This window comes from Chaetomium strumarium (assembly GCF_033439665.1).
Source record: "Chaetomium strumarium strain CBS 333.67 chromosome Unknown B0T15scaffold_3, whole genome shotgun sequence".
In the NCBI taxonomy this organism is placed as follows: Eukaryota; Fungi; Ascomycota; class Sordariomycetes; order Sordariales; family Chaetomiaceae; genus Chaetomium; species Chaetomium strumarium.
Genome location: NW_026944431.1, coordinates 1,982,107 through 2,004,017, shown reverse-complemented (window position 1 = coordinate 2,004,017; position 21,911 = coordinate 1,982,107). Strand labels below are relative to the sequence as shown.

General features: G+C 56.8%; 7 protein-coding genes and 1 non-coding gene across 8 annotated transcripts; 4 read left to right on the top strand and 4 right to left on the bottom strand.

Annotated features, from left to right (window-relative positions):
- The first annotated feature begins 191 nt into the window (after positions 1 to 191).
- On the top strand, positions 192 to 292 carry B0T15DRAFT_t102. Its single transcript has one exon. It is a non-coding gene; the product is annotated as a tRNA-Leu (tRNA).
- Positions 293 to 528: 236 nt separating this feature from the next.
- B0T15DRAFT_413606 (SWI/SNF complex protein-like protein) lies at positions 529 to 3,346 on the bottom strand. Its single transcript, XM_062865428.1, has 3 exons — positions 2,996 to 3,346; positions 2,403 to 2,935; positions 529 to 2,346 (listed from the first exon to the last, which is right to left on the bottom strand). Exons 1-3 carry the CDS (start codon positions 3,102 to 3,104, stop codon positions 913 to 915), a joined length of 2,076 nt encoding a protein of 691 aa, XP_062722698.1. The 5' UTR covers positions 3,105 to 3,346; the 3' UTR covers positions 529 to 912.
- A 335-nt stretch (positions 3,347 to 3,681) lies between these two features.
- Positions 3,682 to 4,804, top strand: B0T15DRAFT_492431 (uncharacterized protein; the record flags this gene model as incomplete). The annotated part of the gene is made up of 2 exons (XM_062866859.1): positions 3,682 to 3,987; positions 4,058 to 4,804. The coding sequence occupies 2 exons, from the start codon at positions 3,682 to 3,684 to the stop codon at positions 4,802 to 4,804; spliced, it is 1,053 nt and encodes a 350-aa protein (XP_062722697.1).
- An 82-nt stretch (positions 4,805 to 4,886) lies between these two features.
- On the bottom strand, positions 4,887 to 6,604 carry B0T15DRAFT_492430 (uncharacterized protein; the record flags this gene model as incomplete). The annotated part of the gene is made up of 3 exons (XM_062866858.1): positions 4,887 to 5,723; positions 5,787 to 6,242; positions 6,317 to 6,604. 3 exons carry the CDS (start codon positions 6,602 to 6,604, stop codon positions 4,887 to 4,889), a joined length of 1,581 nt encoding a protein of 526 aa, XP_062722696.1.
- An 883-nt stretch (positions 6,605 to 7,487) lies between these two features.
- On the top strand, positions 7,488 to 9,126 carry B0T15DRAFT_393260 (uncharacterized protein; the record flags this gene model as incomplete). Its single annotated transcript, XM_062864678.1, has 2 exons — positions 7,488 to 7,661; positions 7,726 to 9,126. The coding sequence occupies 2 exons, from the start codon at positions 7,488 to 7,490 to the stop codon at positions 9,124 to 9,126; spliced, it is 1,575 nt and encodes a 524-aa protein (XP_062722695.1).
- Positions 9,127 to 9,576: 450 nt separating this feature from the next.
- On the bottom strand, positions 9,577 to 13,486 carry B0T15DRAFT_431965 (uncharacterized protein; the record flags this gene model as incomplete). Its single annotated transcript, XM_062865746.1, has 3 exons — positions 13,051 to 13,486; positions 12,893 to 12,989; positions 9,577 to 12,827 (listed from the first exon to the last, which is right to left on the bottom strand). Exons 1-3 carry the CDS (start codon positions 13,090 to 13,092, stop codon positions 9,577 to 9,579), a joined length of 3,390 nt encoding a protein of 1,129 aa, XP_062722694.1. The 5' UTR covers positions 13,093 to 13,486.
- Positions 13,487 to 14,916: 1,430 nt separating this feature from the next.
- Positions 14,917 to 18,799, top strand: B0T15DRAFT_157230 (GPI inositol-deacylase). Its single transcript, XM_062862073.1, has 2 exons — positions 14,917 to 15,725; positions 15,783 to 18,799. Exons 1-2 carry the CDS (start codon positions 15,147 to 15,149, stop codon positions 18,612 to 18,614), a joined length of 3,411 nt encoding a protein of 1,136 aa, XP_062722693.1. The 5' UTR covers positions 14,917 to 15,146; the 3' UTR covers positions 18,615 to 18,799.
- Positions 18,800 to 19,585: 786 nt separating this feature from the next.
- Positions 19,586 to 21,811, bottom strand: B0T15DRAFT_528559 (chromosome segregation protein Csm1/Pcs1-domain-containing protein). The gene is made up of 3 exons (XM_062869048.1): positions 20,770 to 21,811; positions 20,274 to 20,714; positions 19,586 to 20,200 (listed from the first exon to the last, which is right to left on the bottom strand). Exons 1-3 carry the CDS (start codon positions 21,629 to 21,631, stop codon positions 19,983 to 19,985), a joined length of 1,521 nt encoding a protein of 506 aa, XP_062722692.1. The 5' UTR covers positions 21,632 to 21,811; the 3' UTR covers positions 19,586 to 19,982.
- Positions 21,812 to 21,911: the final 100 nt, after the last annotated feature.

Below are 21,911 nucleotides of genomic sequence, written 5' to 3'. Positions count from 1 at the left end.
ACCTTCGGTAGTTGTTCTACTATTATCTAGCTATAGCATAACTTAAACAGGACATCTGTTCCCCTGTGCTTCATATAAGAAGAGGCGTTTCTGCGACTCATAGTCAAATTAATAGTGTTCAGTGTCGGTTGAATCAAGAACTCCGTTCTTCTGCTCATAGGATGCTAGTTTCAATTCTTCTCAACTAAATTGGCGGAATGGCCGAGTGGTCTAAGGCGGAGGATTTAAGTATTTTCTTACATAAATCTCCTCTTCTCGAGAGAGAGCGTGGGTTCGAACCCCACTTCCGTCAATGGTTCATTTTTGACCGGAGTCTCGCTGCATTGTCTGCTGCTCTTGTCGGATTCAACCTCCCCTGCAGGGCCCTGCTAACGACTCTGTGGGGATCGCGAGCCTACGATAGCCCGGCGAGGACAGGATTATGTTCGGCTGTGGCGTGGCTGGGTGCTTGGCTTCGCTGGGTTGGCTTCTTATCAGCGAGACAGTTTGGTATCGGGGACACCGCATGAAGAGAAATGCAAAAATCAAACACACAGTCAGTGGCTTGCGAGCGTCTATACCCCTGAACTACTTGCGGTACAAGTCCGTCTGGCAGGATACGCTTGCAAAGCGAAGATGCTGAGCCCTTCCGTCCGCCCCTCAGCTCCTGTTCCCACCTTAGCACTCTGGTATTGATACAGAAATAGCTGACTAAATCAACGGATCTCCTTTTCATATAGCATGGTCGCTCTCATGCCATAGTAGTACCCACCGATCCGCTGACTGCACCTGATCCAACCCCTGACGCCCGGACGAAACCAATAAACCCAAAGAAAACAAGCAACTCGAACAAGCCGCCGCAGCCGGCAGTCAAAAATAGCCGTCAACAAAATTTGCTGGGTGTGGAGGGTGGAAGTCAAGGTACGGAGCCTCCTAAGCCTCGTAGCTCTTGATCTGGCCCTCGGCACTCAGCGGTTGCACGGCCCCGGCTGCGGGCGGCGCATGGAAGCTCATGCGTTGACCGTCCGTCATGAGCTCCTGTGCCATTCGCAGGCCCTGGTCTCCGCCGATCGACGTGGCCTGCTTCAACCCCTCCTGCACCTCGCGCACTCTTCGCTTGAACGCGAGCCGGTCCAGGAACAGCTGCTGCCGGGCGCGCTCCAGTTCACGCCGCTCGGCCTGCAAGATGGCTTCCATCTCGTTGAAGTACTTGAGCTTCAACTCCATCTTCTCCAGCGTGACGTTCACGGCCGCCGAGACGAGGCGCGTCATCTCCCGTTCCTCGTGTGAGGCCAAACCGCCGGCTCTGGCCCCCATGGCAGCTAGTGGGATGCTTGCTAGGGTGGATGTGCTGGTCGTTGTCGTTGTGGTCATCGTGGTCGTCGTGGTGACCTCGTGCCTGATATCAACGTCCATCGAATCGCCAGCCCCCTGCTCCTTCTCCTTCTCCTTGCCCTTACCGTTCGCCTGTGGAGCATCAGCTCCCGGCTTCCCTTCGAGCTTGTTTCGAAGGTTCTGCTTGAGGATCTCGGCCGACTTGTTGGCCGCAGCAGCCGTGCTGGCGGGATCCGCAAGACTCGCAAGGAAACCGACAACCGACATGACCGGGTTGTCGGTCTGGCTGAATGGGAGCTGACCGCCGTGGCTGCCCAGCATTTGAAGACCAATCGGGGCATCCAGCCTCTCTGACTCCAGATACTTGTCCTCGATGTCCAGCTGCAGGAACTGAAGGACGCACTCTTCGCGTGTCCGCGTGCCGACGTGCTCCGCAATCTGGTTCCAGTCTTCATCGTACTGCTCGAGTGCCTCGAGGAGGCGGAGTACCTCGGCATCGCTCCATGGCGCGTCCCTGTCGAGGATGGATGAATATGTCGGATTCTCCATGCGCATGTAGTGAGCGCTGGTCTGATTGGCAGGCAGGCGCCCTTCGATGTAGCAGCTCGGGCATAGGTCGTACTTGACCTTGGAGTTCGGGTCAGATTGTGAACTGTGGTAATAGATGCGGGTGCAGTCGGTGCCGCAGTTGAAGCAGTTGACCTTGACGATCGGCGCCTTGGTGAGCTCATCGGTTCCGGACACACCGTTAATCGTCAGCGCTTCACCGTTGGTCTTGTTGTCAGACTTATTGAGCTTGTTGCTCTTGGCATTAGCCTCGTAAATGTTGCGGCCAACCTCCAGGTTGAGCTCGCTCTTAGTTGCCGGGGTGGCAGCGGCCTTGGCCTCGGTATCTCTGTTTGGTTTCCCCTCAGTAATGACAGGGTCTGCTGCAGGCTGCCACGGCTGAAGACCGCGGGGCGTGTCGCAGATGATCTTGAAGTGGCCGGTAAACGGCGGCCCAACGTGGGACGGCCGCTGATCGGCGTCGACCTACAATGTGCATTAGTAAGATTAGTCGTTATCGCTGAAAGTGACTATAACTTTACTTGATAATTGATGAGGCCCCACTGCTCGAGGAAAGCATGCACCCGCATGATAGCACAAACGTCGCCAGCCAGGTTGCGACGGCAGGCAGTAACGGTAAGATACTCTACCGGGTTCAACCGGTAGGCGTTGATCATGAAGTCGCGGTAGTCCTTGTATACCGCAGGGGTCTTGCTTCGATTCCTGTTGTTGAAGAACTCTGGCAGCGCTTTCCGCTCAATGTTGTGGATGGTGTTCATGTCGAACCAGGTGCTGTAGCTGGGAAGGACAATAGCGTGGGTCTGGGAAATCAGATGTTCCCTTGCGGCATTTTCGATGAACTCTTTTGTCTTCACATCACTAACGCCGTCGTTCTGGCCTGTGCCACCAGCTTGAGCTGATTCATTCTTCGGCGCGTCGCCCATCTCCTCATCTCCGCGGGCAGTGGTCTCAGCCGGCGGGCCTTCGGGCGCATCGAGCGGGTTATCTGATGTCGCCCCAGGCGCGGGAGTAGTGCTGTCCTGCTTAATCGCGGGTCCCTCAGCCATTTGCACATCTGCGTACAGCAATGGGTTAGTAAGATGAGGCAGAACCATGCCGGGACGAATGGGCGTACCTTCGCTCTGCTCATTGGCATCAGGGAGGGGAGGCTGCGCCAAGATTGGGTTGGCACCCGGCGACGCCCCGTTTGTCGGGGTGCCGTAACTGACCGAGTTCTCCTCCATTGTAACGGCGATGGAGTCGAGAGGCAAGCGACGTCGATGCGAGGACTCGTTTGCTCAGCCTCTTGAAGATTAAGTGGCAGATTAAAGCCGTCTTCCAAAAGCGCGTATCACACAGGTTGAAGGTAAAGCGGGCGCGTGTCGAAGTGAGGTCGGCCGGAATTCTGATGTTAGCCGGCGCAAGGGACTGTTTTCGTGATGGCTGCGGTTCGTGATGGGTCTGTCGCGTTGAAATTGTTCGCGACGAACCGCTGCACTCCAAGGAGAGTCGCAGCTGAGAAGCACAGACCAACTAACATAGGCGGTAAGCCTTAACATATCACGTGACTGGCTGCAGGTCAGCCACAGAGAGCATGAGCCATATGAGCCACAGCGCCACGGCTCCGGCGTGCAGGTCCGGGCACAGTGGGGTCCTTTTCGGAGTACTAACCTCGGGCCGCTGCAATCCGTCATTGTTCAATGTTGACCTGTCGAGAGCGCTGCCCAGTCCCTTTGGTCATCCCCCAGTTCCGCTTGACACCTCCGACCCCGTCCCTTCAGCCGGTCAGCATCTAGCAACAGGCCGATTGCATTCGAAACCATGCTAACGGCTGGTCGCCGGGTGTTCTCGGCGCTCGCCCGCCCGACCCTACGGGATGCGACGATTCCCGCCCTCGCCCAGTCCCCCGCCGCACTCCGCCGATTACTCTCGGCGCTGGCCATCCTCGAGCAGCGCGACAGCAAGCTCAACGCCGGCTCCCTGAGCGCAATCAGCGCAGCCCAAAAGTTTGGTGGTCCAGTCCACGGGTTTGTTGCCGGCAGCAACATCAAGCCCGTGGCTGAGGAGGCGGCCAAGGTTGAAGGCGTCGAGAAGATCATCGCGGTGGAAAACGGCGCATACGACAAGGTTGGGCACAGTGAAAATGGCACATACAACTAAGGCCATGAAGGACTGACATGTGATACCCGCTCCCCAGGGCCTGCCCGAGAACTACGCCCTGCTGCTCGTCGAGAACATCAAGAAAGGTGGCTACACACACGTAATCGCAGGCCACTCAGCCTTCGGCAAGAACGTGATGCCACGTGTGGCGGCTCTTCTTGACACGCAACAAGTCTCAGATGTCATCGCCATCGAGAACGACAAGACGTTCGTCCGCCCCATCTATGCTGGTAACGCCATCGCGACCGTCGAGTCCACCGACGAGGTCAAGGTGGTCACCGTCCGCGGCACTGCCTTCCCCGCCGCCCCTGTCGCGGGCGGCACCGCGGCCATTGAAGATGGCGTCGACCCCAAGGTGGACAGCCCGACCGAATGGGTTTCCGAAGACTTGACCACGTCGGACAGGCCAGACCTGGCGACGGCGAGCAAGGTTGTCTCGGGTGGGCGGGGGCTGAAGTCGAAGGAGGACTTCGACAGGATTATGCTTCCGCTGGCCGATTCCTTGGGGGCTGCGGTGGGCGCGTCCCGCGCGGCGGTTGACAGCGGGTATGCGGACAACAGCCTGCAAGTGGGGCAGACGGGCAAGGTGGTCGCGCCGCAATTGTACATGGCTGTGGGTATCTCCGGTGCGATCCAGCATCTGGCGGGCATGAAGGATAGCAAGGTGATTGCGGCGATCAACAAGGATGCGGATGCGCCGATCTTCCAAGTGGCAGATGTCGGGTTGGTCGGGGATCTATTTGAGAAGGTGCCCGAGTTGACGGAGAAGCTGAATAAAGCGTAGTTGTCACAACAAAATGTACGAATATTCTCCACAGTCACGCCAATCCAATCCGTCCCTCTCAGCGTGATGGTCCATTCCGAGCTCACCCCAGCACAGCGAGCATATCCGCCGTTCTCGTGAACTTCTCCCGCTCCTTGCCTACGTTCCTCCCCCTCTCCCTCTCAGCCGCGTCAATCCGCCTCCACCCTTCCCAGTCGACCACCCTCGCCTTGTCAACGCCAGTCTCCCTCCTCACCTCCCCCCACCCGCCCAATTCCTCTTTGCCCCCTGCGTGGTCATCATTGAGAAACTTGACCTCGGCCCGTGCCCAATCCTCCGCAATCGCATCGGCCGTGGAGAACGCGTCTTCCATGGTCGACGCAATGACCCCCGTCGGCCCCCGCTTCACCCACCCGGCGCAGTACAGGCCGGGGAAGGTGCCCATCTCCATGGCGGCGCCCCGCGTGCGCTCCTCGTGCAGCACGCGCCCGCGCCCGTCGTTGCTGATCACGCCCCAGCGCTCGTTGAAGGGGATGCCGAGGGAGGAGAACTCGGGAAGGGGCTCGGATTGGTAGCCGATCGAGCGGAAGGCGACCGACGACGGGAGCTGGACGGTGGCACCGGTCGGCAGTGCGTAGGCTTTGGGGTCGAAGTCGGAGGAGAGGGATGTGCGTTCGAATTGGGTGCTTGCGAGGCGGGAAGGGTTGGTCGCGGAGGGGAGGAATTCGGTGGGTGTTAAGAGGAAGTCGAGGGACCAGGACTTCTTGGCGGAGGGAGAGGAGACGGGAGTCGGGGAGCCTTTCAGCAGGATGTCCATCAGTCGGCGGGGGGCGCGAGGGAGCGACTTGACGTCGTCTGGGATGAGGGATGCGTCGATGGGGTGGAAGGCCACGGAAGGGAGGCGCATGAGTTCCCGGATTTCTTTGATGGTGAACGCTGCCTAGATGGGGGGAGCATGAGCTTTGGCGCCGTTCAGATGGCTGAAGCTTGAGGGCCGGCTCACCTGCATCGGACCGCGGCGCCCAACTATGTGTACCCTCTTAATCTTGCTCCTAGCCAGGGTCGCAATGGCGTGCTCTGCGATGTCAGACTTCCGAAGCACATCGACATCCTCGAGCAGCATTCTAGCGACGTCCAATGCCACATTTCCCTGCCCGATGACGATGGCTTCGTCCCCCTGAGTGAGGTCAGGGGCGAGATCGGCATGCTCGGGGAGACCGTTGTACCAGCCTACGAACTCGCGGGCCGAGTAGACCCCTTGCAAAGACTCGCCCGGGATCCCGAGATGCCTATCTTTCGCAGCACCGTACGAGAAGACGACGGCGTTGTAGTGGCGGAGGATACTGGCCAGCGGTATTGTGCCACCGTCCGGGTGATCAGTCTCGGTGCCGACCGAAACGTTGCCAATGAATGTAAAATTGGGAGAGGAAGCCACCTCCTCGAACTTCTCCTGGCAGTTCTGTGCGAGCTCTCGTCAGTTACGTTACCCTTGCATGAGTTGCATGAGGGAGTGAAATGCATATATTTAGTCACCTTCACTTCCGGATGGTCTGGTGCTACCCCAAACCTCACTAGACCATAAGGAACTGGCAATGCTTCGTACATGTCGACCTTGGCATTCTGGATTTTGGTCATGGCCCTGTATGCGGTATAGAATCCAGCTGGACCGGAGCCGATAATGGCCAGCCGGAACGGCCGCCCATCACGGGTACTTTGCGCTGTAGAGAAGCTCCTGGACGACAATACGACGCATGACGCACCCAGCGCGCGCTTCAGATTTGTAACACATGCCCTCTGCTTGGCCGACCTGAGCAATAACATGGTTGTCGCTCAATGTATCAGTCTGGAGCTATGAGAAGACAAAAACTGATTGGAAAAGGAGCTCCCATCTCCGAAGCTGGGTGTCAACCCGAGGAAGGTCAACCCGAGGAAGGTTATGTTAACTCCGAGCTTTGTCCCGTCGGCCGGTATCTTTGGGTGGGTCTGCTCTCCGACGGGCAGCGCTCCGAATTGCTCCACAGCTTCTCGGAGAAGATTCACGGGAGGTTTTGAGAGAAGCATCAAGCAGGCGACAACGCACCCTAGACATGAGTGGTCTGGCTCGATAATCTGATACTGAGGCGCTTGAGGACCGCGGCCGGGACTGTCGCACAGGTTGCCATATCATTGATGTGGATGCAGGTATGTATTATTAGGCTGGCTGCAGCACGGCCTGAACAGCGCTTACACGGTTGCCGGGTCAACGATTCTCAAACGACCCAGCCCTGTTTCCCTAAGCGATAACTAACGTTTGTAGGCGATAACTAAGACTGCGCCCAGTTCTTTGCAAAGGCCATAGACATCAGGCTCAATTGCATGCAGCTCAATTGACGTTGAGAATTATACAAACCGCCATCTGTGCGTAAGGATTTAGGGAGGCCCAAGGCCCCAAGGTCGCCACGATGGGAGGCAGTCAGCCGCCGTTCCTGTATCAACCCGTCAAGAATGATGACCGCTTTCCCGCCGCGCCATTCGACCCCAAAGCCGTGACTCGGGCAAGCTACGAGGCGAAGAAGCCGAAGCCGAAGCCGAACGGCCCGCTCGTGTCATTCAACCGCCATCCCGAGTATGTACAATACATGCACTTCCATTCCAGAACCGAGTCAACATTCCAGTCTCTGAAACTCGATCGTGGGCCGACTAACCTGAGGTGCGCAGTGCCCATATGGTTCCCAGTGGGCGATCCAAGTACAAGCCGATGGGTCGTAAGACGAAGGGTTGGATCAAGGGAATGCGAGCTGTGCAGCTCTGTCTCAGAGTCCTGGAGATCATTGGCGCCGTGGGCCTCGTGGTTGTCATGAGCCTCGCGGGGCTGCTAGGCTGGGTCATAGGCGTTACTGTAAGGTCCTCCTGCGTTCTAGACTGCATCTTGTGCCTGGCGCTAAGCAACATCTCACTTCTAGCTCGGCTTTGTGGTCGTCCACTGTCTCTACAGCATCTTCCACCATGCTCGACCCGCAGGACTTCGGACGCCTGGTTCTTCGGCAGCATACCATGTCTTCTCCGCCATCTCCGACCTCTGTGTGCTGCCGCTCTACGCATACGGCGCCTATACGACTAGGAACAAGGGCGAAGAATGGAAGACGACGGACGTGGCTCATACCAACGTCATGAAGTACATGGTGCCGTCTGTGTACTGGGGGTTGATTGGCGCTGGCGGCTTGCATGTGCTGTCTCTGGCCATTTCGCTGTTCCTCGGAGTCATGTTCCGGCGTATCTCCACGATGCCGCCGGACATGAACCCCCTGGAGGCGAATCTCACCTCGCGCGTTCACAAGAGGAACAAGTCCTCCGTCGCCACCACCTCGACCTACTCGGACGGCGAGAAGCGCGACAGCGAGCTCTATGACGAGCATTCACGGCCGCCGTCGGTTCCCTTCATGCATACCCGCCAAGGCTCCGAATCGTCCTTCAACAGCCAGGATTCCCGCCTGAACCTGCCCAGCCGGCAGTACCAGGTCGCGCACAGCCACCGCAGCTCGGCCAGCCCGCAGACCCTCAAGCGCATGTCGGCACCGCCCACGGCCAGCCGCGCTTCGTACATGGAAATCCCGCTCGGTGAAACCGGCGCCAGCCCCTCCCGCCCGACCTCGATGTACTCCACGCCCGAAGACCGACCAGGCAGCGGCTCAGGCGTCCCCGCCGCGCGGACTAGCCAGCCGCGTCCTGCCAAGTTTACCGAGACGTGGTACGCCTCCGAGTCGCTGATCAATCGCACACAACAGCGAAACCGCGCCGCAAACCGCGCGAGCGGCTCCTCCCCGCAGCGTGCCGGCACACGGTACGAGTCGCTGCGCCAGAACTTGGACGTGTCCGACTCAGAAGATGAGAACGAGAACAACAACTACGACTATCGCACCAACGAAAATGCCCGCCACCCCAACCCGCTTCGCTCCCACCCCACGGCGACAACGACGACAACCTCCCCATCCGCCCCCGCGTCGGCCCCTCGCAGGCCACGCACCCCCTTCTCCCGCCTGCGCGCGTCTGTCCTATCCGAGATGTCGCTCAACGACCGCCGCGTGAGCGGCAGCCAGGACATCACCGACTCGTACGGAGGGAAGAACCGGGTCAGCTCGATCCAGGCCGACGACGCCTTCTACTCGAAGCCGTACGGCGAGCTCAAGGCTGCGACGCCGCCCATCATGGTCGGTCCTTCCAGCAATGGATTGAGTGGGAATAACGGGAGGGTGGTGTCATCGGGGAATGACTTTGACTTTGATCTTGGCCAGATGGGGGGTAGGAGGCGGGATGTTAGCGGGAAGATTGTGGAGGAGGGACGGTCGAGGGGGATGGTGTTTTGAATGAATGAATGAATGAATAAGTCAATACCGTATGGAAGAAGGAAGGATCGGGTTGGATGAGGTGAGGAACGGAGAACGGAGGAGGGAGGGAAGGCTACTAGTATGGATGGACTGTCGGAACTCAGGTCCTGGAGTTGGAGTTAATGGTTTACGTAACGAGATGGGGAGAAGCGAGTATGATTGCACGTGTAAAAATTCAAGATACCAAGGTAGGGACTTAGATAGTCTTGGTTCCGGATGTTAAGACCTCGAATTACCTGTTCTTTACCTATTTGTTAACGTTATTCTTTTTCGGTGTGTCCAAAACGAGCCCCTCTAGGAGGTACCTTAGGTATACTACGGCAAGCAACACCATGATCTGCGAATATCGATACCGCGCAATGCTACCAAGGCATGTAATGTAGACCACCTGACTGGCCACTTAAGGCGCGTACTGTCCCAGTGCCGCCCCTACTCGACTGATCTCTTCTCTTTCACCCACCCAACCCAATCCGTCCTCCCGCCGCGCTCATCAAACCCATCCCCTTCCATCCATACCCTCTCATCCCACGCCCCGCCCAGCCCACACAGATGCCTCATTGTTGGCCTGCCGTGCGGACAGTTCCAAGGCTTCTCCATCTCCCCCATATGTCTAACCACCTTCTCCATCTGGCTCCTCGACAGCGCCCTGCCGATCATGATACTGCTCCGGCACGCGCGCATGGCAAACATCTTGCGCACTTTGCTCGGCCGCGGTATCGTCGTCGCGCTCGACGTCGGGTTATCCGCCAGCAAGACGATGAGCTCCTCCAGATCGGACACGGAGAAGGTCGTCTCCCGGCTGAGCGGCAGACTCAGCAGCTGCACGCGGGAGCCGACCGGCTTGTCGCCCGAGGTGTCCACCTGCACGAGGAAGCCGTTGCGTTCGAGGGCCGGCTGGTGTTCCAGGATGATCTCCTCCTCGAGCGCGGTGAGTTCAAGCGTCTTGGGCTGGACGAGGCGTTGGGACTGCACCGTTGTCGACGCTTGGAGGCGCTCAAAGTTGTATTTCTCATCGGAGGCGTGTTGGTCGATGATGAAGAGTTCATCGTCCTCGTTCTGCGGGGTCTCCTCGGTCGAGGATGCGGCTTCGCGGACGGCGAGTATGAAGCCGAGGTTGAACTGCCCGATGATCTTCATCTTTGCAAAGTCGGATTTGGTGATTTTGAGCGAGAGCTTCTCCTCGGCGTCTTCCGCCTCAAGGCCCTCCGAACTCTTAGTCTTCATGGCCTTGGAGCGGGGCGGTTGCAGGTGCTTTTTGAGAGCTGCGATGCGTTGTTGTATGTCGCCCTCGTTGGTCTTGACATGCTGAACCAGGTTAGCAGTCATATCTTTCCGCCTCGCGCGTCCTTTGATAAACAGTTGCGAACGCTTTTCTCCTTCTGTAACTTCAGTTGCTGCAGCCTCGGCGGCATCTATCATCGCCTGAACCTTCCTATCTTTTCGGGCTCTCTTCTCATCTTCGTCCATGTACTCCGTGTCCTCCGCAGGATGATCATCATGGCATGATTCCGGATGCTCATCAGAATTTAGCGGACTGTCAGGACGACTGAGGGCTTCCACATCCTCGACCTGTTCTGTACCTGGGACCTGATCTCCAACAGGAAGCTCCTCACTCCGTTGAACATCTTCGTCCCCAGTCGGTTTACGTTCAGGCTGGGACACGAAAAGGGAATCCTCCTCGTCCTCCTCGCCTTGTTCGTCCGCTTCTTCCCCGTCTCCTTGATCAGCCAGTTGTCTGTCCTGATCAATGTCCTCGGTCACAACCCCGGTCCCGTCTGCCGTGCCTTCACCGGGACGAGCAGAGGCGGAGAACAACTGAGAGAGCCGGCCACCAAAGGATGGCAAGACAACGTTCTGCTGTCCCGCTTTGCCAGCATTGATCGACTTGGTGGGATTGGAGGATTCCTCCACCCTGGGCCGTTTGGCGCGGTTTCCGACCAAGCTTGTCACGGTGTCATCTCCGATCGTGATCGTTGCCACTTCCTGCGTAGAGCGATTGAAGGGGCGAGCGGTACCGATAGGATTGTGTCTCGGTGCTGGCGGTTGCGACGGAGGAGCAATCGCAGGAACGGGTGACTCAGGCTCATCTTCCTCCACTGCCAGGCTCCCACTCAGTCTCCGAAACTTCGCATCGTCCGGCCTAGGGTCCTTTATCCACTCGGGGCTTGTGGAGCAGGCAAGGGAGTTCTTGTTCTGACTAGCTTGGCCGTCCTCAGGTTCGTCTTCGGCCCCTTCTACTAATGATGCCGGCTCTTCGGCTGTAGCGTTCTTCGGCTGATGACTTATCCTTGCGGTCATCGGGGTCGATACCAGCATGTCGCCGACAGCGGTTTCTGCCGGTTGCCGGGCGTCTGGACCTGCAATGTCAGGAGGCTTTCTACCGTCCGTGGTCTTCGCAAGCCAGCGTGATAGCAGTGTCACATTTTGAACGGAACTCGCGGGTTTATGGGTCGATTGCGTCCTGGCCCGTGGTCCACTGTCCCCTTCCTCAGCGCCCACATTCTCCTGGCCCACATTCTCCTGGATATCCTCTTCACCGCCGATCTCGCCATCGTCCTCAATCGATTTCCTGTGGCGGATTGGTGAACTTGCTTCGGATCGTCGCTGAGGTGCCACAGTGGCTGACCTGCTGCTTCCGGGTTGAACTGGAGCAGGTGTCCCTAAACCACCGCCGACTGTTTTCTTTGGGGGAGTCGGCTTCAATGCGGCGGTCTGGGTGATAGGGACTGTCACGTCCTGCGTCTCAAATAGTTCGATTAACGACTCCCTCAGATTGTCCAGCATCTGGCCTTGATCATGCAGCAAGATTGTTCGCTTGTCCGGGCTGACGTTGACGTCGTAAAGATGGGTGTCGAGTTGAATATCGGCGAAGATGAACGGCGACTGGGAACTGTTGTATAATCGATAGACCTCGTTGAAGACCTTGGCGAACTGAGGCAAGCCACAAGGGCGGCCGTTGACGTAGAACATCTGCCTGTCTGGAGTTTGCCTGCCTTCACCATGCGCCGGCCGTGAAATATGGCCGACGACGCGGACCTCGGTGGCGCTGCCGTCTGCCCGAGACTTTCCCTTGTTAAGCGGGCCAGTCGTGGGAACCAGTTCAAGCTTGAGGTCCATCGCAATCAGAGCGTTCATGGTCTTCATGCCAAACACGTTGATGATGTTCTCGCGGGTGGTGGGGTTCCCTTTCGTCGAGAACAGGACCATTCGTTTGCCCTTGGTGGGCTGCTGCGAGACGGTGAACTTGATTCCGGTTTGCACACAAGCATATTGGTTTAGAAGGTTGATCACCTTGCCCCATTCTCTCTTGATGTTCCGCTCCAGCTCCCGGCGGCGGACGGGCAGGCTGCGGAAGAGGTCCTCGACGATGACTGTGGTGCCCCTTTGGCCCGAGACGACGCTGGTGCTCTTAAGCTTCCCCGAGGTCTCAAAGTCGAGCCTGGTGGCACGGGGTGCTTCCTCCTGCGTGCACGTCACGACGAAGAAGCGCGACAGCGCGCAGAGCGAAGACAATGCCTCGCCTCTGAAGCCAAACGTCTGCAGTTCGGAGAGATCATCGTAGCTCGCAAGCTTAGAGGTGTAGTGCTTCAGGGCAACGGACTCGTAGTTGTGGGGTGCGATTCCAGATCCATTGTCTTGAACCTCGATCGAGTCCAAACCCTGGTTCTTGAAGCGCACCTCTTCGCAAACGTCGTTGTCAGCAACCCGCCGCGACCTCGGGAGAGGGATGCATCCGGCCTCTTACCGATTGCAGTTGCTCCAGCATCGATGCTGTTCTCGACGAGCTCTTTTGCCACCGAGCAGAGGTCGACAATGACCTGGCCTGACTGGATTTGATGGACCTGATGCACAGTGTTAACTATGACGATTATTTGCCCAGGTTGATGTCGTAGACAAACGCACTGTGCTGGATTCGATGGCTTTGATGGTGGCATTCGAGAACATTGTTATTCTATTATCTTTGCTTCGCAATCCTCGATGCAGCCGTAACCTAGACTAGCTTGTGGTTCGCCCTCGGGTCATGTCATCTGGGGTATGGACTGGTAGGCTATGAAACTAGAAGATCGTTGTTACCGTAGGTAGCTGATACCGTACGGTGCCACTTAAAGTCGCGGTTGAGAATGAAGGGAGCGGCGCGATGCGAGACGCGTTTCTTACAGTGGGCGAGGCGATTGCCCAATCAGACGTCGTCATACTTTCCAGTACGTACACGGAACTCCAGGAAAACTCTAAGTACCTAGGTACTTCATACCTTAGGCAACTACATCTCGGATGTCGGTAGACCACCTCCTAGACGCACGGCGCTTTGAGAGTCGGCTACGGATTAACTGTCTGCATCTTCCGCTTTATTATGGGGAGGATACTGAACTCATCAGTGTGCCAAGGCTTGCGAAGATAAGGTGGCATGTGTGATGACGTTATTGGGCTAGCCAATTGCATCGGCACCTGCGGGACGCAGGGGCTACTTTAGTAGTGACTCTAGTACCGACGCCTGCCGTCAACTTTCACCTTTAAAACTTCAGCGTCGCATGGTTGAGCACCTAGTATGGATATCCTTACAATACGCGTCTTCGGTAACAAAGGAGGGAATTGTAGCTGTCTAGCTCTTTGCGATGATGCGTTGCTGGTATGGTAAAGAAGACGCGGCCCGCAGATTGCTGGGTCAAGATGCCCTCAGAAAGGTGCAGTGGGACCGGACGATAGCCTCCCAGGCTGCGTTTCCGGCCGGACCGATGGAGCAGCCCGACCCGAACCCGGACACGCAAGGCCTGATACCCGCCGACCTACTCCTACATCGGTACAGGTGTAGTATGCGATAGCGAGAGAAGGAGTGCTAATGCCCTAGTAAGATTTTGGGTGCCATAAGCAGATACTGAAGGAATGATGTACGTCGGGTGTATGTAACGTTATGCACCGTAGGTACTCGAGGTACTGCATCCATACTAGTAACCCGCTACTATCTCAAACGACTTAGGAGGTGCAGATCAGAGGCTCGGAGAGTAGGGTGGCTGGGGACTCTATGCCGAATCAGTGCATCGAGCACGCGATACCTAGCCCGCCAGACAGTTGAGTGAAGGTGTACCAGGTCTATGAGAAAGATGTTGCTGCAGGCTTGAAAGGACAATTCAGCAATGTTCTCCGGCTCGTCCGATTCCCAGTACGACGGCTACGTCTACTTCCGAGGGTCGTGTGTGGTGATGGCCGGGCCACCGGTCCTTAGTCGAGAAACCAACCCAGCCCAGGCACTAGATAAGTAAGCGCTCGCATGAGCCCTTCTTTTGTGAAGCGGCTTATATTCTGTAATTGACCTTTTCGTCTTCAACATGACATTGCAATTATTAGGGAAGGACGTCACTCGTAGTACGGTGTATAGCCCCAGCTGTGCGAACGTTTCGCCAGATCCGTTAAGTACCGCACGCACTCCTTTTTCCACACGACCGGGACTCCTCAAATCTCATTCGCATGTTAGTTTCAGATGAACCGGAAAACAAGGATCAGGCGCGATTGGATCCGCTGGATCAAAGTCAACCTGCCAATCTTGGGTGGTCCCCTCGCTCCCCATGCCACGGTCTCCATACCTCAAGCCACTGAGCTCGCCCGCATCAACAAATCAACTCGGGCCGTCTGATGAGTTCTAGGCCGGTGGGGTGCAGGGGACGCAGGCAGCCAAGCTTTTGGTTTGTGCACTCCAGATCCCGCATCGCGCAACTTGTCGTCCGAACTCAACTTTTTCCAGGTCGGCTTGTTTATTGTCTCTTTTGTTGGTGGGAGAGCTCGAGGCGTGTCCCGCATCGCCTCGGTGGACAAACGAAGTTGTGCAGCTTTTAAGACACCCTACCCCAGCCCATCAGTGGAGATCTCCAGCTTAAGAGAGCCCATGAACAGCGTTTCACCGCGGCGCCGCTCACCGTTCCCTTGCTTGGCCCGGCTCGACGCACAAAACGACAATCGCATCGTGCCACCGTAGGCCAGATTTCTCGGCCGCCGGTCCTGCTGGGATGAAGAAGCACTCGTCGCCATCGTCAGAAGACGGCGATGCTCCTCCTGCTGAAGCATCCCATGTCAATTCGTCTCGCTTCAATCCGGCGCAGCCCGCGAACAAGCTCGATCGCCGCCTCAGCCGCGACCTCCAACATTCATTTTCGATTAACCGACGGTCTAGCAGCGTGAATTGGCGGCCACCAGAGTCCCGCAATGGGACGGGGGAGAAGCCTCCTTCCGCCGACCGCGCATCACCATCCTCCGCACTGGGTTTGATCTTGTCGTCGGATGGGGAGCTGCAAACGAAAGAGATGGAAAAGGCCCCAGAGTCTAGGCTTGCAGAGCGGCGACCCCGATTACGAAGTGCTTGGGCAATTGGATTTCTGCCGCTTGTCGCATCAGTTGTCGGAATTGGCTTCCTCTTCGCTGTCCTCTACTCTTCGGTGACGCGGCAAATCGATCCCAAGGGGTGTCGCATGTCCTACATGCGACCCTCATATGCCAAGCTCGACGACTTTGACACCGAACACACGCGCCTAGCTAGCAAATACTCCTTGTACTTGTACCGCGAACAAGGGATCGACCATGACACAAAGGTTCGAGTCGCGTCGTTGCTTGTCCGGGTCTTTCTGTAGGGCTAACCTGGTGTACAGGTGAGGGGCGTTCCCGTACTCTTCATCCCCGGCAATGCTGGGAGTTACAAGCAAGTTCGGCCCATTGCTGCAGAAGCGGCCAATTATTTCCACGACGTCCTGCAACATGACGACACGGCGCTCAAAGCCGGTGCTCGGAGCCTGGATTTCTTCACGGTCGACTTCAACGAGGACATCACTGCGTTCCACGGACAGACACTCCTCGACCAGGCCGAGTATCTCAATGAGGCGATAAGATACATACTGTCTCTTTATCTTGATCCTAGAGTCTCTGACCGGGAGCCCGACCTACCCGACCCAACTTCGGTCATCGTCTTGGGCCACTCCATGGGGGGGATTGTTGCGCGGACCATGCTGATTATGCCAAACTATCAATCAAACTCGATCAACACCATAATCACCATGTCTGCTCCGCACGCCCGGCCCCCGGTGTCCTTCGACGGCCAGATTGTGCAGACGTACAAAGACATCAACGACTACTGGCGGCGTGCTTACTCGCAACAGTGGGCCAACGACAACCCCTTATGGCATGTTACGCTGGTGTCAATTGCGGGTGGAGGGTTGGATACCGTCGTGCCTTCTGACTACGCAAGCATTGAGTCCTTGGTTCCGGAAACGCATGGCTTCACGGTCTTTACGTCCACGATTCCGACCGTGTGGACGAGCATGGATCATCAGGCGATCCTCTGGTGCGACCAGTTCCGCAAGGTTATTGCGCACGCCATCTACGATGTTGTGGACGTCCATAGGGCTGTGCAGACAAAGCCTCGAGCGGAACGGATGAGGGTGTTCAAAAAGTGGTTTCTTACGGGGATGGAGGAAGTTGTGGAGAAAATCGCGCCTCGTTCGGACCCAACAATTCTGCTTACTGTGGGCGATAACTCGGATTCGATCATTGCTGAGGGGGAGCGCTTGGTGCTGCGAGACCTAGGCACCGCGGGCACAGTCCGCGCCCATCTGATGCCTATCCCGCCATCAGGATCGCCAAACGTGAAGCGCTTTACCCTCTTGACTGATACAAAGCTGGACAAACCCGGGGAGCATGGGCAGTTGGAAGTCATGTTTTGCAGCGTGATTCCTTCGCAGCCTAGCCAGTCTTGGACGGGCTTTGCAAGCCACCTCGATCTTTCCAAGGGGGAAACAGGAACCACTCGCCTGGCTTGCAGAACCGCGGTCCCGGATGTCGTGCCCCTCCCGGCATCGACTCAGTCGACGCGCCATCCATTCTTCGCTGATGGGGAGAAAGATATTAGACCGTTCTCCTACCTCGATTATGGAGCGGACGAGATTGCCGAGCATCAGTTTGTGGCGATTGTCGAGAAGGTGGCTAGTGCGACACCAGGATTCGTGATTGCCGAGTTCAGCGACTATTCCCAATCCCACCAGACGCAACAGATTAGCCTTCGGAATCTGCTCCTTTTCGGCCTGGACCTCCGCCTCCCCGCCGAGCGGCCGATGGTCTCTGAGATCAAGGTGCCGTCTCTGCGCTCGAGTTTGCTAGCCTATGTTTTGAGGATCAGCAACCAGGCGTGCGATGGCAAGAGGGAGCTCTTTGCTCCGCTGGTCCGTCAATACATGACTGAACCATATGAGTCGAAATATTTCGTCAACGTGCGGGAGGCCATGGTCAGCCTCCATGGCGTCGCTCCATATATTCCTCCTCCGCTCGCCAAGAAATCGGAGGAAGATGGTTTGAACTTCCAGTTCTGGGCCGACCCCACGTGCAACGCCAGCATTCATGTCACCTTGACTGTGGACGTCTTGGGCAGCCTTGGCAAGCTCTACATGCGCTATCGCACTGTCTTTGCTGCGTTCCCCCTGTTCGTTGTGGTGCTGGTCATTAGGAATCAGTTCCGCGTCTACGATACCACAGGGGTGTTCATATCCTTCTCAGAAGGTTTGGATCTGTCTTTGAGGCGTTCCATCCCCCTACTACTCATATCCCTTACGGTTCTGACCTTATCCACTGCGAACACGGCTCCGGCAGAGAACGCAGGTTTCTGGCACAACGCATTCTCGGTCATCGGTTCCCAACAGAACGACCTCTTAACCGGGACCCAGGACGCCGTGTTTCTCTTCTTGGTCCCTCTCATTGGGATCATCTGTGTCGGCGCTTGCACCCTCATCAACTATGCGACACTCCTTCTCACGCACTTGCTGAGCGCTGTTGCCGGTCTCCTCACGTCGCGTCCTGGATGGACTCGCAACGAAGATAGGAAGAACTTGGCGCCTGCCGGGTTCTTCTCTCCATCCCCGCGACGGCGGATGATCACAACGGCCATTCTGTTGCTACTCGTCTCGACGGTGGTTCCGTATCAGTTCGCCTACCTGGTTGCTTGCTTGGTGCAACTGATGACGACGGTGCGGGCTCAGAGGATCGGCTCGGAGCTGCGGTCAGCCGCAAATTCCAGCTTCTACAACTACGCCCACTCCATCCTCATCCTGATGCTTTGGATTCTTCCCATCAACTTGCCTACCTTCGTTGTCTGGGTCCACAACCTGGCGGTCCACTGGCTCACCCCTTTCACCTCGCATCATAACGTCCTCTCCGTTATGCCATTCATCGTCCTCGTCGAGACTTTGACGACGGGAAAGATGATACCGCGGGTCAGCAGCCGGCTCAGACACATCACCAGCACCTTGCTGTTTTGCATTGCAGTTTATGCGGCTGTGTACGGTGTCTCGTACGCATACACGCTGCATTACCTCGCAAATTTCCTTGCATTCTGGCTCGCCATCGTGCACTCCACGTCTGATTCATGGTCCCTGGCAGACCTAAGCCATCTATACGCAGGCGAGGCGGAGGCTCGGAAGCGGGGAAAGGAACCGTGACCTTCTTCCGAACGCAGTTCGTTTCCCAGAGCCGGAGTTCGTCGTCGTCTTTTGTTCCCAGCCACGATGCATTTCCCGTTTCGACTCTTCACGATGCTATATGCACCTCATATCTGATACCCAGCCCCCGACTGTTTACCTCTTGCCCGGGTTCGACAAACAACAGCGTTGTATCCACCCCGGCACCAACTCCGATTTGGCATCCATTTCGGATTTTGGTTCTACGGCAGGCTTCCATTTAGATCCAGTTCAACACTTCCTCTGTATTCTTCTTCCAAGAGCGTGGTTTCTTGCATCTTTATACTTTCAGCACAGGCGGCGTCCAGGTTCTTTTGCGGTTTCTCAAACAGCATTTTAATGGCGGGGTCATCAGCGCGGCTGCTTTATGTTCCTCCGCATGCAGCGGACCTGCTGTTTGGATAGACTGTCTACAATAGCCAGTCTCAGGATGAAATATTTGGGCTCCAATTGGGATTTTGAGGGTAGTTGGCATGGCGGAGGACCGCTTGGGGTTCTGTGAATGGGCGGGATGGGTCGATATGAGCTATGCCTGGCTACCGGTAATGTCTATATTTATTGTTCATGTCGTTCGTTTCCACCCTGGGGAGGCCGGGCGAGATCTGTCCTGCTAATGCGTCCGGGGGCTGAAGGAATGGGGGCCCAGGGTGCCGGCGGTTGTGGCAGCCGCCGGGTCTGAGGTAGCGATATCATCCTGGAGGGATCGCACGCAGCATGTGGGCAGGGCATAGACGGTGAAGCAAAGCAGAAGGTTATTGCTCGTTCCGTTGAGCTTGAGCTGGAGGCAACAGGATACAGCGCTTAACGTGAGGCGTTGTGTATACTAGTTCACACACTGTACATACATAGATGGGGTGTGCGGATAAGTTGTGTGAGACTATCCCTAGAAAGAGGGTGCATGAAGCGTGCTTTTCTACCTACCGTCCAGTTGAAGACCGACAACATACCCAGGTGCTAGTTGAAAGATGTTGTATAAACCTCTGATTCACATTACTAGTAGTCCATAGCAGAACAAGGTTGACACCGAATCCAGAACCTAGTCCCAAGATAGAGCCCCATGCAGTTAGGTACCTTATGCACCGTAGTGACCGTACATCCGCCCGTCCCACCGAGGTATTCCTGAGCAAACTTCAAATGCAGGTAACACCACAAGGTCCAAAACCCCAAACGCCCAGAAAAACAAGACAATCGAGAATCGAGATTATATAGGTGCCCGAGGCCACCTCCCTCCGCTCTAATAACCGCCTCCCTATCGCTACAATCCCTTATCTGAAATAGACATCCAATCGCTTTTCACTCATCTCGCTTCACCCTTTCACCATGATCAATCAACAATAACAATGACGAGCCTCACGCTGCCGGCTGCTCATTCAGAGCCTTGAGTACTCTCGCATAGAACTTGCCCGCCTGAGCTTGGGGGAATGAGATCTCATCCACCAGGTAGCCGGGCAAGACGGCAATCAACGCACGGTCCCGGTTTGCATCGAGCTGCGGCGTGTAATGGCAGTGGGCTTCCACGCCGCCACCGTTCTCGGTGTCGACTTCGACTGCTAGTTTGAAATGAAGTGCTGAAGAAGAGGGTGTACGTCAGCTTCCCGCCTGGGATCCTGCGTAACTTGTAGCGTAATAGACGCGACTTACTCCCGTTCCTGCCTGTTTGGATACAATCAAACATGTCTTCGCCGCCCTCGCGCTTGACGCTGCGCACTATGAGACCGGTCAAGTCGCCGTAGAGATCTTCTTTCTTTTGCGCCGCCAGAGTAGCTCGCTGGATAGCTTCGGAAGCGTTGGCTGCTGCGAGGCGGGATGCAGCGGTCGAGCCCTTCATCGCGCTGCCTGGGACCTTGGCCGCTGCCGTGGCGGCCGCTTCGGCGTTGCGGGCGGCGGTCAGCTTGAGGTTGAGGGACTTGATCTCAGCTTTAGAGTCTGCCACGGCAGTGGTGAGCTCTGTAACCTTGGCTTGGAGTACGCCCGTCTTGGATTCGCTTTCTTCGAGCTGCGTTTTGAGCCACTGGATCTCTTTCGAAGCTTCCTTCTGAGCGGCTAGCTCCGCTTTTAAGGTCGTAATGAGTTGGTCGGCGGCTTGTAGAGGGTAAGTTTGGCGTCTTCATGAGCGAAACGGATAGTGAAAGCTTACCCCTCGATTTCTCTTCCGACTGTTTCTTGAGCTTGTCGAAGTTGCGCTCGGCCTCCTTCACGGCTATCTCCTTGAGATCCCGGTACTTGTGTTCCAGGCTTTCGTGTTTCTGCGTCATCTCTCCGAGTCGACGGCGAAGCGCAGGTTCGCTCTTGTCAGGAGATGATCCGTGTAACGGCCGCTTCGATATGCTGCTGAGAAGCGGTGCGCTGCCGCGACCGGCACCGACACGGGCTGGCGTTTGCGACATGGGTAGATCTGCTAGGTCGTCCCGGCCGTCGTCGACACCGCTTTGTGTTGCATCCGGTTGTTGGGTCTCGGGGGTTTCGGACACTTCCTCTACTTCAACTTCGGCGTTCCTCACTGTTGCTTTCCTCCCTCTCCGCGTGACAGCGGGATTCGTCTCGGCCTCGATGACCACCTTCTTGGGTCGCCCGCGCGAGCCCTTCTGCTTTGTCGCTAGCGGCGTAACGGCAGCAGGAGCGGACGCTTCTGTCATGACTGTGTCCTCCTGCTGCTCTCCTTCCTCTACGGCCGCTCCGCGCCTTCGTCCTCGCCCGCGACCCGTTCCCTTCGAGTTGGCACCCGTCCGCCCTCCTGTTATGGCCTCTTCCGCAGCTGCGGCTATCCGATCGCTTGGGCGTCGTCTCGAGTTTGATGTCTTCGGCGCGGGCTTGGTAACCCTGTTCGCGGGCTGGCGGCCTGCCCTCGCTCTCTTTGTTGGCGGCATCGTGCAGTTCTGCTTTTTTGAGTGAGTAACGGTGGCTATTCGCGCGACCTCCAACGCGCGACCTCCGAATTCGTCCTCCGAGTCCGAGTCTACCAACCGCAGCAAGTCAGAGCGAGCCTTGGATTTTGACATCAACTAACGGCAGGGCCGGACGCCGTGTCCGAGGTACGGTTGAGACCTGAGAAGAAATGGCGCGTAAGTTCTTTCGCGACTTCCGAGAAACGGTGCTTTTGGCGTTTAGCGCGCGTGATCTGCAATGCTTGCATGAATTTGGGAAACGAGAGGGGCAATTGGGGTCGTGGTTGCCCGAGCGCCACAATGGTGTAAGTAAACAAATACAAAGGCCTGCCATAGGTAGCTGAAATTACGGTAATATACTCCATCAATGCCTCGGTAATCGCTTCCATTCTTC

What these genes read in the sequence shown, in the direction of transcription:
- B0T15DRAFT_528559 (XM_062869048.1), bottom strand. Translation starts at nt 21,631, where the DNA reads ATGTCAAAATCCAAGGCTCGCTCTGACTTGCTGCGGTTGGTAGACTCG. An exon ending in GTCGGAAGAGAAATCGAGGG is followed by an intron (nt 20,715 to 20,769) that starts GTAAGCTTTCAC and finishes ACCCTCTACAAG; the next exon opens with CCGCCGACCAACTCATTACG. An exon ending in CCAAACAGGCAGGAACGGGA is followed by an intron (nt 20,201 to 20,273) that starts GTAAGTCGCGTC and finishes CCTCTTCTTCAG; the next exon opens with CACTTCATTTCAAACTAGCA.
- B0T15DRAFT_413606 (XM_062865428.1), bottom strand. Translation starts at nt 3,104, where the DNA reads ATGGAGGAGAACTCGGTCAGTTACGGCACCCCGACAAACGGGGCGTCG. An exon ending in TGCCAATGAGCAGAGCGAAG is followed by an intron (nt 2,936 to 2,995) that starts GTACGCCCATTC and finishes TGCTGTACGCAG; the next exon opens with ATGTGCAAATGGCTGAGGGA. An exon ending in GGGGCCTCATCAATTATCAA is followed by an intron (nt 2,347 to 2,402) that starts GTAAAGTTATAG and finishes TGCACATTGTAG; the next exon opens with GTCGACGCCGATCAGCGGCC.
- B0T15DRAFT_157230 (XM_062862073.1), top strand. Translation starts at nt 15,147, where the DNA reads ATGAAGAAGCACTCGTCGCCATCGTCAGAAGACGGCGATGCTCCTCCT. An exon ending in GGATCGACCATGACACAAAG is followed by an intron (nt 15,726 to 15,782) that starts GTTCGAGTCGCG and finishes CCTGGTGTACAG; the next exon opens with GTGAGGGGCGTTCCCGTACT.